We start from the raw sequence: 15,515 nt of genomic DNA, 5'->3' as shown, positions 1-15,515 counted from the left end.
AGGTCACATTTTTTTTAGCCGAAACCTGTCTTGTCAAGTCATCTTTTTCTTGTCCCACTGTTCTAATACCTATGTATTATAAACCTGAATTCAAAAGTCACTCTCACCCTGAACATGCATGAAATATTTGCCAATGGACATTTAGCAACCAACAATCAATCAATCAAAAGTCACTCCTCTTATAAGGTCAATTTTGTTTGGTCCTAAGGATGACCTTTACAATTTATATACAGGTTTGACTGTACATGTGAAAAAAATTAAAACAGGTGAAATCACTCTATATCTATCAAAATTCCACCAGACTAATTAGGATTCAATGTCAATGTCAATATTTTGTTAAACATGTTAAATGTCTCACTAAAATAAAAACACAACCAATCACCAGTATAAAGGAAAAGCATTTATGGCTGATGTTAAATCTGTAAATAAAAGTAATACTTATAATACTGAACCAAAAGTGCAGAAATAAATAAAATGAAAGCATGCAAAAAGGAAAGAAAAATAATGATGTCAAAAATAATTAGTCGACTTAAAAATAGAAACTTTATGTATGAGAAATTCATGCATCATGAGGAGATGTGGAAGACGTCATTAAAATAACTCAGATCAATCATTAAGATTGCGAGGTCAAACACGTTTAGGGTGTGATTGAGGTCACAAGTCATAAATTTATTGGAAATGGACAGGAAAAAAGTTATAAATTTCAATGCTAGGATCTTTTACTCATTAAGACTGTAAGGTCAAAAACTTTTAGATTGAAATCAAAAGTTCAGAAATTTTTTTTGGTAATAGACAGGGAAAGAAGTGATAAATTTCAAGGTCGAAGGTCAAAGATCAACCAGAGATTAATCAAGGTTTATTTTGGTGTCAAAGATCAGGAGTTCAGGATGGGAGATTTTTTTTACCTTGAAAATCATTTTCATCAGTATCAGAATCATCATTATCATTTTTGTAAGAGTTAGAAGAATAATCATGTGACAATTCTGGATCATCATTGAGTTTAACTTTATCTTCTTTCATATCAGTCTCAATTGCTTCATTATTATTTTGATTATCAGCGTCATGTGACTTAACACTCTTGGTGTTTTCAAGGTCAAGACTCTGGGTGGTTCTAAGGTCATCTTTGACACATATGCCGTTTTTGTTTGAATCTAAGCAGTCATCTATTTCCCTCAGATTAGTAAATATTTTGTTTTCTAATTTCAGTGGTAAATTGTTCAAATCAACATTTTTGTTTTCAATATCAACTTCATTTGCTGAAAGAAAACAAATACACAAATATATTTAAACACAATATGATATAATTGAACAAAAGCATTAAAATCAACAGCCAAGTTAGATAAAAATATCAAATAGCTAGATTAGTAGTAAAGAATATTCTGTTACTAATCCCTAATATAACAATCAATTGTAACAAAAGTCCTCTTACAATGTTTTATACTGCTACAATATTACATTTCTTTGATATAAAATGTACATTTAAAATGTAAAAATAGAAAAAATACAGAGTACAGTTAATTCAGAAATTATTGCGTGCATTTATTTTTGCAATTTTTGAAGAATGGACATAAATGCGAGATAAATTATTGCGATTTCAGTAAAAGCTGCATACAGATATATGCATCAGATATCAGAATGCGAGTTCTTATTATTGCGATAATCACCCAGTCACATTATTCACATTAATAAAAACCTCGCTATAATTTCTTAATTCACAGTAATCTATCATAAAAGTTTTTCTTTCAATCATATTTACTTAAATAAGGTCATAATTAAGTTGTCTCTTTTGAATTATTTCACTTTTTTCTTCAACAATCAATAATTGAAGGATTTTGCTGAAATAAATGCTAAAACCACAGCTACCTTAAAAGGTCTATCAGATTCATTTATTTTCGTCGGTACCAATTTCTGTGATTGAGTAAAATTTTAAGGATATTGATTTTGTGATTTTGCAAAAAGCCAAGGCTCCCTGTTGAAGACCATACTTTGACCTATATTGGTTTACTTTTATATATTTTGACTTGGATGGAGAGTTGTCTCATTGGCACTCATACCACATCTTCTTATATCTATATATAGAAAATTTGTTCTTTGTTGACAGTGGCGGATCAAAAGGGGGTGGTTCCAGCGGTTGGAAACCCCCCTTTTTTTTGGACGATCAATGCATTTGAATGGGGACATATAGTTGGAATCCCCCCTTCATCCTGGGTTGGGAACCCCCCCTTTTTAAAATGGGTGGATCTGCCCCTCGTTGAACATTTAAATGTGTGGTGTACCTATACCTTCTACCCACAAAATCAACACAAAGTTGTACCCCGCCAATAATAATAATAAATCTCCCGTAATAAAAACCTACTTGGTGATTTGTAGTATGATATTGGTGGTGTTGGTGCACTGACGTCACCATTTTGTGACTCTGCCCTAATTCTGAACAGGTAATCCTTCTTGGGCATGAGGTCAGTAATTGTATGTTCAGTCATGGTTATTCCCCTTGCTAGAGGGCGCCAGTTTCTGTAAGGAGCTTCCTGTTGCTCTATCTGGTAGCTGATGGGATCACTATGACGATATGGTGGTGTGTAAACTCTCTGCCAACGTAGTCTGGCACTAGTTGAGTCTTCATCAATAATCTCGGGTCTTGTAATAGGTACTCCAGGGCGAACTGTAAAAAAAATAATTTTAAAATAATTTAATGAGATTTTAGATAATTTTTCATCAAATCTTACTTTTGAACAGTCACTTTTTGAGGAAAAGTTTTGATGAACTTACTTCAGTAATTTGTAAATAAGTTAAATGTTTCATGTATAGATTTGATGCTGAACAAATCTGGCTTAAGTGTCAGTATAACAAATAAATTACTTTTTCTGACACCAGTGTTTGTACAGGCTAAAAGAATTAAAATCTTTCCTGAAATTCAAAGAACCTTGAAAGTACATGTATCAAACACTACAAAAAATATAATACACATATCCATTAGACCAACATCATTGACAAGATAGATATAATGTCCCTGGAAAAATGGTTCCTCAATTCATTTATGTTCGTTATATCGAACTCATTCAAGGTCTTTATCACAACGAGACCTTCAATGACATTTAAAATGAATCTGAAAATACCTGCACATTTCCCTACCAAAAAAAATTGTGCAAAATATTTTATTTTAATGATAATCATCTCATGCTTAAAGGCTTCAGATGCACCGAATTTTAAAAATGTTTTTTTTCATTATCATGCAAGTTATTGATGAGAAAATTCATTCATTAAGATTCAGAGTGAATACAAAATCATGAAGATGTTTTCCAGTTGATATTCCCCATACTTACATGTGAAAGTGCAAAGAGAGATGACATATATATATATCAGATGTGTCAATCATTTTCAATCTCAAGATTTCTTTTCCTTTTCCTATTCCATTCTCATTCAAAATCTTACTGTAGATAACTTACCTTTGTTTTCCTGATTCTACATCAAGCTAAAAGTTCTTTTATCTTTAAATAATTTGAACTTTCCAATTTCCTCATTCATATTCGTTGCCAAAACATCACTTAATCTTTCAAATTAATTTAAAACAATCTTTGAGATGTCCGGTTACTAGAAGTATCCAAAATATACACTAAACAGCTTTTATCATTTCAGCAATCTGTAAGGGGGTGGGACAATGTTAATGCAAGAACATAAAAAAGAATTGAATTTCAAAGCCAGTATTACATGCTAAAATAAAACTTTAAAGCTTGTTGGTGGGGATTGGATAAACACAATATTGAAAACTAAAGATTGAGCTACAAAAAGCTCCTGAAGGGTAAACCAGGTCCTGTTCCTTTAGTTTCGGGAAAAGGGGGGGGGGGGGGGGGGGGGGAATAAAAAACCAGAAGTCTGATTCTCAGACAACACCATGAAATAGAAGTTTCTTCATAATATAAGTTCCACTCATTATAAATGTTCTGGAATACTATTTCCACTGGAACAAATATTAAAGCATTTGTTTCTCACAGAATAAATGATATAGAATATTTGTTCCACCAGGAACAGATGTTATGGCATTGTTTATAACAAAGTTTCCAGGGGGACATCTGTTAGGCCGAATATGTAAATGTTGACACTATGACCAAAACTAAAATAGACATACAACAGCCGACATAAAATTATACTGGAAACTAAAAATTGAGCAACACAAACCCAGGAGTGAACTCAGGTGCTATGTAAGGGTGAAATAAACAGTTCCTATTCTATTAGTGGCACATGTCATTTTTCTCCTTACAAGCAAAAATCTGGTGATATTGATGTCACATTCTGTGATGTCATAAACATTAAACAAGGAAAGAAGGTGGCTATGATAATTGGTCACTTTTTTCTAAGATCATCCAACATAACATTGGTATGGTATATTTGTCAATATTTTGTCATTTTTGGTCACCTAATCAGTTGCTAAAGACTTTATGTAAAATCTAGATGTCTTTTGAAGTTTTCCATGTTTTTAGTTGCTGATTCATTAAATGTAAAACAAAGAAAAAAAAAGCTTTGGCATGAATATGAAAAGCACAATAATTTGGTTATCCTGAGTCTGTATGACAGATAAAAACAATAGATAAAGGTTAAGCACATGGTGATAATTATCAATAAATAGTAGCTCCACTTGTGTTCTACCGTCAATACACATTACACTGTAATACAACCCCTCTAGCTTGACTATTTACTCAAGAAAACAGCTGTATACATTGTGTACAACAATAGGCATTAATTTTTAAAGACTGCAAAACAAAACAGGGGTTCCCTCTGATGGACATTTTCAAGTGAAAGATTTGATGTAAAGATACACAATAACTTTGTCAAATATCATTTTGGTTCTCCATTATTTTTCAAACTTATTTTTCACATATTATGTTACGGGTCTCTAATTATTTTTCAAACTTATTTTTCACATATTTAATAACTTTATTAAAGTCTGATGACCTCTTGAAAGAGTATTTCTTTGCATAATTTTCTCCATCATAAATTTAAGTAACATCTCGACTGAATTTCATAAACATACATTTTCAGAACTTCAACACCTAAATTTGTAGAAGATGAAGAATTGCCCAACAAAGCAAAGACTTTTGATTTTGGGAAAATATGTTTAGGTATGCATATCTATTTAGTAATTATATAAGAGTAAAACATTTTCTTTCTAGTCTGCTTTATGACTGACGACGTTATACACATTATTGGATCGATAGGGGGGGTTTCTAGGGGTACAGAACCCACTTTTTATGATTTTTTAAAATCATTTTAAAAGTGCAGTAAAAATTTTTTAAACATGTACTTCAATATACCGGTAACAAAAATTTACTGCCATAAGGGGATCATCTGCCAAAGAAAATGACAAGAGGCCAATCAATATTTTCTATTCAATGTTTATATCATTTCCAATGATTCCTACATCAACATCAGCAAAATATTTATTGTTCCTGGCTGTACAATGTATATGCTATATTTATAACTCACTTTGATGTGGGAGAGATAGATAAATGCAATCTTTGATACTTATAATGACTCTGATGAGGTAGAGAGAATGAAGTGTAAAAGTATTGTAACAATCAGAACAGTAAATTACAATCAAACATAATAAACCACTTTCAATAGATGAGAGGATCTAGGAAAGCAGGTACAAGTGCACTACATGTACTATACCATTATCATTAATACATGTGCAAAAATGTAATACAATAAAAGATTGATAGATTTCTTATGTCCAGAGTCAAATATTACATGAATATTCAGGATGACTACACTTTAATGTCATTTTGAATATAAATGGATAGTAAATGTTTAACGTCCAGTGATAAATACTTCATGAATATTCAGAATGAGCATAATTCAAGTTAGCGTGTTTTGGAAATACACACTGCATGCGCCGAGAGAGCCAAATGTTTAGCGTGTATTTAAAGATAATATTGTAACCTATTTGAATTTGATAAAAAGCTTTGAAAATAGCTATAACATGAGAACTATGAGAGGAATATCTTTCCAATGAAGTAAAGCAAGATGAGGAAAAAGTGAAATTTGAAGTAAAAAAGATTGTTGGTTTGGTGGAGTTAGAGATCATGTTCAGAACTTTCTGGAATAATTGAGCCATTTGCTTTAACAAAATAAACACAGTTTAAATATTCACACCCAGATCAAAATGTGAGGATCTAAATCACCTGTATATCCTATTGGCAATTTCAGAAAATATTATCATAGATGTTCCAGATCCTATCGTATAAGGAAAATTAATTTAGACTACTAAGTCTTACTATAGAAAGCCAGTAATTCAAAAATCTTCTGCAATGCGTTTGACGAATCATGTCTAACCAAAATATAACACTTCCATACTACAACTTCTGATTCAAGTGTTTTTGAAGATGAAAACTTGGTGCAATTCTAACTTTTCCTTGTTTTTGTATGCTTAATTGAAAATGAACTCATCATGAGTCATGCTATACAAATTTTTGCTTTATGATTAATCAACAGACTTTTCCTACATTTAAAAAAGAAAGCTTGTTTTTGCTTGCTTTTATTTCTTCAAACTTTCTATGTTGTAAAAGATTTAATTCAAAGTAAAAAATATTATTGATATTTCATTAGGTCACAATTAGCCTATACTAAACTTTGGGTAATGATTGACATTCCGCTCATCTGTTTGTAAAAAAAATCTTTACTTTTAGCAGAAAATTCTTATAATTTATCTCATGAAAAGTTAAATCATTCATGCATCTTTACTTCATTATAGACATGATAAAGGGAGTAGGAGAGGGTATCATCCACAATTCCCAAAATATTTAAGGTTGAATCCCAAATTTCTGAGAAAAAAAATAAAGCATTCTTTCCCAGATTCAAAAAAAATTAAGGTGGTACATAACACTACAGGGAGATAACTCTGTAAATATCAGCTGAATGTTTTAATTACGTTCTATTGTTAAGGAAACATTAAGCTTCTCAATGATCAAAATTAGTGTTTGTCAAACTGCTATATATCCAATGAAATGTTTCCGATAAAGTGTGTGGTTCAAGTTCTTTTGAAAATATTATATAAACGAGCCAATTTAATTTTAGTCAAGGTGTTTGGTACCACCTTAATCATTAATTCAAGAGTCCTGATACCTTTCAATCACGAATTCCCACAAAAATAAAGGCAAAACTCCAACATTCTGAAAAATTTTGTCACTCCGCCCTCATTGTATAATGAAGAAAGTAAACTGTGAGACTTTTCATCACAGGGGCATACAAATGACCATGTTCAACATCCAGAAAATATGGAAGAACAACGACAGATGGATGGTAGGACAGATATGGGTTTAACATATGCTTCATCCCCCCTTAACTTTTCAATGGAGAGGCTTATAAAGATCCCATGTAAAATAAATATGAAAAATATGAAAATTTGTATACCAAGCCTTTTGTGAGGTTTTAGAAATACAGGATATTCATACCTCGTATTATCATTATTATTAGAATATAGAATGCATTAGTCTTCTAGCAATATCCTAACGTTTTTGTCTACGAAATATTCAGATTGCTGATCTTTGATAGTCTCGGTTAAATTTATTCATAACTTTAGTAGATTGTTGGCGATTTAGAGCCTGAAATATTGTACAGACATATTTTAATTGTTCAAGATCTTAATTTACCTCTAAATGATTAAATTATTTTACGGTATTTTGTGTTGTTCGTTGCTGTTTCATTGATCCTACACAACATCTCTCCATATACTTTTATATATTTTTTTTTCTATATTTAATTTCTTTTCGAAATACTTAAAAATTATTTCAATGGGAAAGAAAATAATTAACTTCGTTTTCAGGGATTACCTGAATGCAAAAACTTTAAGGATATTAGATTGTTGACCCATCCAAACCAGGAATGGCCAGTAGTAAAAATATTTCTGTTCTTTAAACTACTCAGTGCAACAAGTACAAAATTAAGGAGATGCTTGACAATGAGACAACTCTCCACCAGAGTCCAAATGACGTGGATATTTTAAGCAATTATACTATACAGCTTATATAACAAGGTCTGTCTTACCTTATATAACATTTGTCCATTAACCATAACAAACTTTAAGATTTTACAGAACTGCCAAAATTATTTACTGGTAGGTAATTAAAGCAATAAGCAAGATATACATGTACCATAAGCACAACTTGACCAATTTGCTTACGATTAATGGGTCAGTTTGCCAAAAATCAATTAGCCATGCAGTAAAAAACATTTATCACAAAACATAAAAATCATAAAAACTGTGGGATAATGAGACAAAACACACTGAATTTGTACTTTTATGCCTTGATGATGAGACCATAAGATGTTCTCCATTACGTACATGCAATCAATCTGTCAACTTGTATATCAGTCATAGGTTAAAAACAATTAGATGAAAGAGCATTGTTATCATCCAAATATAAGATACTGTTATGACGCAATTAAAACATGTGGAAAAGCATGTCTTAAGATAAATTGTTGACAGGTGTGTTTCATAAAGACTTTCATTCTTTAACTGTTTTACCTGATGCCTTCCTTCAGGTGTATATAACAAACAGTACAGGGGTGTTTAACGACCTTTAGTAACATGTCATGGTTGGAGATGACACTTTTAACTGGACAGCAGGCAGTCAAATCGATCATATTAAAGCATGTTTCATTAAAAAATGTCTCTGCATTGGATTTTTTAGTTATTTCTAAAAATACAAAAATTCTACAAAATGGATTATCTCCCTTATACAATAAAAAAACTCAAATAATGGCAGTAAATAAGGAGCTTCCCTGCTTACTAAGTTCCACAGAAAAATGCATGTTTCACACCATTTCAAATATGAAGTATCATGTAGTTTCTACCAATATTTAGATTTCAACAACGGAAGATGTTTTCATAGATATTCTTACTCCAGTAAAAACAGATTACTAGTATTTTTTTGCACTAATGCGCTATATATAAAACTTGTATACTAATGCCTTCCAATTTTTACAAGTAATTTCTTGCCACACATCAGGATTGAAATTTTCAATTGATACCTGGTAAATGCACAATGATAAATGAAGGGTCAATCACAAGCATTAATTGGAGAATATGCAATCAAAAAAATATGATGTTTGGTTTGGAAATTGGCCCTAAAATTTCACCAAAATTTATGGAAAGAAATTATTACCAAAAGTACTTGATTGGGAAAGTAGGTATTAAAAAATACATAATAAGCTATGAATAAAAAAAACATGACCTCCCCCCCCCCCCCCCCCCCCCCCCCCCCCCCCCCAAAGATGATTCTTTGGAAGAAGTGGGGTCTGCATTTCAATTTCAATGTAACAAGTACCTGTGATACAGAAAACTTCTGGAGTACTTATGTATACATTAAAATAAATACTTCCATCCCAACCCCCTAAATCTCATTACTTAATTTCTCTAGATCAACAATTACTTTGAGAACCAAAGGATGCTTCATAACCATGATAACCACTTGTTTTATGTCTTATCTAAAAACTTTATATACACATAAAGATATAAATTCAAATATTCTTTTAAACTAAAGATATTTAAAAAATAAATAATGGTTTTAAAAGTTAAAAGGAGAGGAAACACACTTTTTACCGAATCTTCAGAAAATCAAATCCCAATCAGAAGTCAGCCATATTTCTGTGTAGCACATGTTTCACATCTAAATAAAGTGTGTGATTCCATAGTAATAACAAAGTTCATCTGATACAGAGGCTCACCAGGGGGTATTGTGTAATCACCAAGGCTTGACATGTGGGGTGTAATAATGATTCCATCAATATTGCTAATTAAAACATGATTTTTGTATCATGTAAACAATCATTTATTGTCACCTACATTTTTCACTATATATCTTACACCAAGACATTTGTATTGGCATTTGCATTTGGATCTTTACAAACAAAATTGTGAAGTGTAATTGAAAGATATTCAGAATTGTCTAAAATTTATATTTGTTTATCTAGTGATAGTTTTGTCTAAAGTCATTTTTGTTGTCTTCTGATGTAAACATACCTACAATTCTTTAAAATCTTATTTCATTTCATTTTAAATCTATAATATATCATACCTCATAAGTTCGGAGATCTTTGTTTTACCGTTTCCAATTTCATTTTACAAACAAACGTCACATGATAACGTCAGAAATCTATGCCGTGTTGAGATCAGTACAACATCGTCATATGGATGATGCCACCTTACAGTAGGTTTTCATCAGGGTGAGGAAGTAAAACTAGAACAGCATGGTTGACTTTAATAGGTGGAAATCTAATTAAATCATAACATTTGCTTAATTCGCCTGTGTAATATTATAATCTAGGCATGTGCATAAAAAAAATGTCAAGTGATACGACTTTTTCAATCTCCACATTGAAACAACTACTAACCTGGAAATCTATTGAATTACCTGACAATAAATAAAACTGATTGAATCATTCGAAAATAAAAACCTCTTTTATAAAAGTTTTAACCAAACATTCTGGCTAACAATAATTCTTCAACATAAAAACCCAAGTATTTGTTTTCCTATTAAAATCCTTTTAAAAATATAATGTTGACATGACGAACAAATTCAGTAGTTCAGTGGTTGTAGTTGGTTCATGTCTGTCATATTTGTTTTTCATAAATTGTTTTGTTATTAATTAAGCCGTTAGTTTTCTCAATTGAATTGTTTCATATTTTTCATGTCAGGGCCTTTTATAGGCGACTATACAGTAAGGGTTTTTTTCCTTGTTGAAGGCCATACTGTTGCCTTTTATAATTGCTTAAATCCACTTCATTTGAACTTAGGGGGATAGTTGTCTCATTGGTAATCATACCACATCTCCTTATTTTTATAAAGAAGATGACGAGTATATGTCCATGAGACACCAACCCAACACCACAAATAACCTAAAGATAAATTAAGGGAGCTACCATTTGATTTTTATGGAGGGGGAGGGGGGCTAGGATGAAAAATTTTGTTCTGCATTTTTTTTTTAGTTGTAATCCCTGTCCTGCCTTCTTATTTTTCACTCTCTTCGGTCCTGCCCTTTTTTTTTTTATTAGTTTATCATGACTTTTTTACATAAATTGTCATTCTGTCTTTTTTTTTTTGCCAAGTTGCTCATCCTGCCTTCATTTTTTACTCACAACTCCTGTCCTGCTTTTTTTCAAATTTCATCCTAGCCCCCCACCACTATAAAAATCAAATGGTAGCTCCCTAAGTCAACATAAAGTTTTCGACAACTGAAAATATGTCAAGCTCTACATTATCTTAAGCCTAAACTATATCATTTCAATCAACAAGAAATTGGTGTATTGCATGTATAAGAGTTTTACAAGATTTACAAAAACGTACAGTAATTTGTAAAGATTTGGCCACCACTTCTCCCTTCCCCCTAAAATTGCCTTTCAGCATCTAAATTGAGAAATCAAAAGAAAAAAACCATTCTAATATAAATTATTACCCTGGGGTATTTCATAACCATGATAACTTTGGTTAAAAACAACTTAATCCCAGACATGTAATTATACAATTATTTACACAGAACAGATGTGAAACACATCATATACTAATTATAATGTAGATAAATCATATTTGACCTTATCTGACCTTGAGAAATCTCATCAGACTAACCTGTTTAATTGGAAGGAGATTATATAACATGGAAAATATTTATGAGACAACTGTAAATGCTTTAAAAATAAGATATTATGATTGCAACATTGTATTTATGTTGAAACTTGCCAAAAAAATTGCAAGTATGTTAGAAGTTATTTTCTGCAAACCTTAACAGATCCAGTAATTAGGTTTTGTAAAGAAATTAAAAAGGCCTGTAACCAAGAACTCTGTTGAATTAAAAAGGTACTTTATATAATAATAATAAGGTGTCAACTCTCTATATATGAACAGAAGCCTCAACATATTAAATAAACTGTTATCACAGAGATATGTCTCGCCTTTTTGTATAAATTTTGATAATGCAAATGTTGAAATTAAAATAGCAATACTTTAACATGTAAGTAATGCAAATATTCAAAGTCGATGAACCATGACTGAATGTACATGGCTAAACAATCTCCATGGAATGAGATGTGCCAATGCTAATACAACTGCATACCAAATACCATTGACTTATTATAAGTCGTTCCCTTTAAACAAACCTAAACACAAACATTAACTTGTAAACTATGTAAAAGTTTCAAAGTTAATGAACCATGATCAGGGGTGGGGCTATATAATCTCCATGGAAAGGATACTTGCAAATGCCAATAAATTTGCATACCAAATATCAATGACTTAACATTAGCAGTTCATCTTAAACTGATCTAATCACAAACTAATACATGTAAACTAAGCAAAAGTTTCAAAGTAAATAGACCATGACTGAGGGGCGGGGCCAAATATTCTCCATGGAAATGAGATGTGCTAATGCTTATACAACTGAACACCAATTAACATTGGCCTACCACTAATGATTCCCCTTGAACTGACCTAATCATCAACTAATACATGTAAACTTAGCAAAATTTTCAAAATCTATAGACCATGATTAAGGGGGCGGAGCCAAATAATCTCCATGGAAATGAGATATGCCCATGCTTATACAACTGCATACCAAATATCATTGACCTACCACTAATGGTTCCCCATAAATTGACCTAATCACAAACTAATACATGTTAACAATGAAAAGTTTCAAAGTCAATAGACCTTGACTGAGGGGGTAGGGCCAAATAATCTCCATGGTAATGAGATGTGCCAATGCTAATACAACTGCATACCAAATATCATTGACCTTCCACTCCTGGTTCACAATGAACTAGACCTAATCACAAACTAATACATTGTTGACGCCGCTGTCGCCGTCACAGCCGCCGCTGCCAGAAACAGCATACCTATGTCTTGCTTTTTGACTCCGTCAAGGCGAGACAAAAACTGAAACCTCTCTATGAAGATCGTCTCATGAAAGGTCAAGGTTAAATACTTCCAAAATTGTTCCCCATGAAGAAATGACATTTCAATCTTTGTCTCAATGAGGAAAAAAATACCAATTTCTCAAATTTTCAATACTTTTTACTTCTTAGTACTCTCTCCTGTAAAAATTGACAAAAATTTGTCAAACATTGTTTTTTGGTATAGTAAAGCCTCAGAGAGTAAATCGTATCAAACTGTTTTAAAGAATCTAAATTTTCAAATTGATTCACTAATCTGATTTAAAAAAAATAAAACTTAATGCCGGCTCCGCTACGGTAGGTGCATAAAAATAAGCATTAATACTTTAATTGCAAGGTAGATAAAGTATAATAGAAAAGAATGCCATTTTTAGTTAAGGTTCTGCCACAAATCTTCTGCCAAATGTAATTATCCTCAAGAGGAAGATCTCTCACTTTTAAAACTTGAAAAGTTCAAACCATAATGTTTTAAAAACAGAACTACTTCCATTGGAGTAATACAATCTTATATTAAATATACCTATTTTTGTGAAAGAAATACCAAGGTACATTCACGTCACTTTCATGACCTTCTAGCACCTGCAGATTTCAACTTAAGAAAAGGAACCAAGATGAAGAACTAGAATATTTTGATATTCTGGGAGGGGAGATAACTTAAAGTTTCATGTTTCTAAAGATAATATACAGTGAGCATCATTCTCCTCTGTGTACAACAGACTTTAATATAATAAAAGTTTTGCGCTTTGGTGTAAGAATGTAACCTGAATAAATCAGTCCCTCCCGTGATCGACTCTCCCACTCACATTATTGCAGCCATCTTAAAGCAGTGGAATATAACATCTGAATTATTCGGGTTAGTAAGAATGTTGGATAATCATTTTACCACAATGTATAAAGGAAGACAAGACTGAAAGGACTTACCCCTAAATTTGAAAGGAAAAAAATTGGGTTGATTAAAGATCAAGCTTATTGTTTAGGATATTTGAAGCTTGAGATGACAATCAAATCCACCAAAAACACAAATTAGTTCTGTTAAAGTGGTACATAACACTACAGGGAGATAACTCTGTAAAAATCAGCTGAACGTTTTAATCACATTCTATTGTAAAGGAAAGATTAAGCTTCTCAATGATCAAAACTAGTGTTTTTCAAACTGCTAAATATCCAATGAAAGTTTTTCGATAAAGTGTGTAGTTCAAATTTTTTGAAATTTTTATATTTTTGTCAAAGGGTCAAAGTAAATATTTTGTCAAAATTTTATGAAAATTAAACGAGCCAAATTAATTTTAGTCAAGATGTTTGGTACCACCTTAAAAGTATAATTAAACTCTTGTCAAAACACAATTAAACTCTGTCAAAACACAATCTCTTTCTTGACGGTTTTATATGAATGTATCTAATTCAGAGGAAGACTTCAAAGCAAATATGTTTTAAAAGTAAAAAGCACACCCAGCATAATCACGTTTCTTTCTAACAGTATAGAATGTTAGTGTTAGCAGAACCTTCTAATGAATGATTCATTAATTAATTGATTGGTTTTAACACCATTTTCAGCACCGTTTGCTATTTCTTGGTGGTCAGTTTTTATTGGAGCAGGAAGCTGCAGTGCCTGGAGAGAATCACCCACCTTGGGTTGGAAAACTGACAATCCTAGTCAATTAAGATTGGAGTCAAGAGCACCTGCCACATGCGGATTCAAACTGACAACCTTAGTGTTGACTGGCTAGTGATACAGAAGTTCAACTATTTTGACTACTCAGCCACTGAGGTCCCCTAAACTGTTTATGACAACAAATCCATAAACTAAAAGCAAAGGAAAACACTTTTATCAATGTTCATCATCTCAAAGTCACAGTTAGGACGTCTATAAGAAGCAAAGCTCACATGAAATACATAACCAAATACCTTAAGGGAAATCAAGATATTTGTTACAGGTAAGTATGCAGAGCTCTTCCAAGTTGTTATGGGAACAAAGTCTGCTACAGAAAAGGAAATTCAACCACCCTAAAAATACCAAATGTAACATTACATTATAAAAAAGACAATACTTGTGTTCAATGTTGTTTAACGTATGAGGTGAAAACACATATTAAGATACCACATCTTCTTATTTTCATAAGTTACTGGAGTTGGAAAACTACTCAGGAAATATAAGTAATATTTTCTTCCTGTCAACAAAAGAATTGCAGATTATGTTTTCAAGGTAAAATGGTGTAAGAAAACTGCAGCAATTTGGGATGCTACTGAACCACCATGAAAAAATACAAGATAATATTTCTTCCTGTCAAAAAAGAATGTCAATACATGTAGAGTATGTTAATATAATCATCAAGGTAGACAAAAGGATAACTTTCCATGCTGATATCTAATCATCAGTATGTGTGATCTTGTCTGTTAATCGCATGAGTAGAAAAAAATGAGGATAGAATAACTGGATGTGAAATTAGATAGGAACCAACACTGTGAACCCCCTACCCCATTAAATAAAAACTAGAGCCTCACTCTGACATGAGTCTATAGCTATGTGTATCTTCAGCAATAGCCACTTTCCAAATTTATAAAACTAGAATAAAATTCT

The 15,515-nt window shown here is 31.8% G+C and overlaps 1 protein-coding gene across 2 annotated transcripts in view; it reads right to left on the bottom strand.

The window, feature by feature from the left end:
- Window positions 1-15,515, bottom strand: part of LOC127717568 (titin-like) — a 143,200-nt gene that overhangs the window by 45,902 nt on the left and 81,783 nt on the right. For both annotated transcript variants that reach the window (XM_052223255.1, XM_052223256.1), the window contains one exon: window positions 2,357-2,659. In XM_052223255.1, the coding sequence (XP_052079215.1) occupies window positions 2,357-2,659 (303 nt within the window). The remainder of the gene's footprint in view (window positions 1-2,356; window positions 2,660-15,515) is intronic.

Source organism: Mytilus californianus, unplaced genomic scaffold (genome assembly GCF_021869535.1).
Source record: "Mytilus californianus isolate M0D057914Y unplaced genomic scaffold, xbMytCali1.0.p SCAF_10, whole genome shotgun sequence".
Lineage (NCBI taxonomy): Eukaryota > Metazoa > Mollusca > Bivalvia > Mytilida > Mytilidae > Mytilus > Mytilus californianus.
Note: the sequence above shows the minus strand (reverse complement) of the source record. Positions and strands in the feature narration are given on the sequence as shown.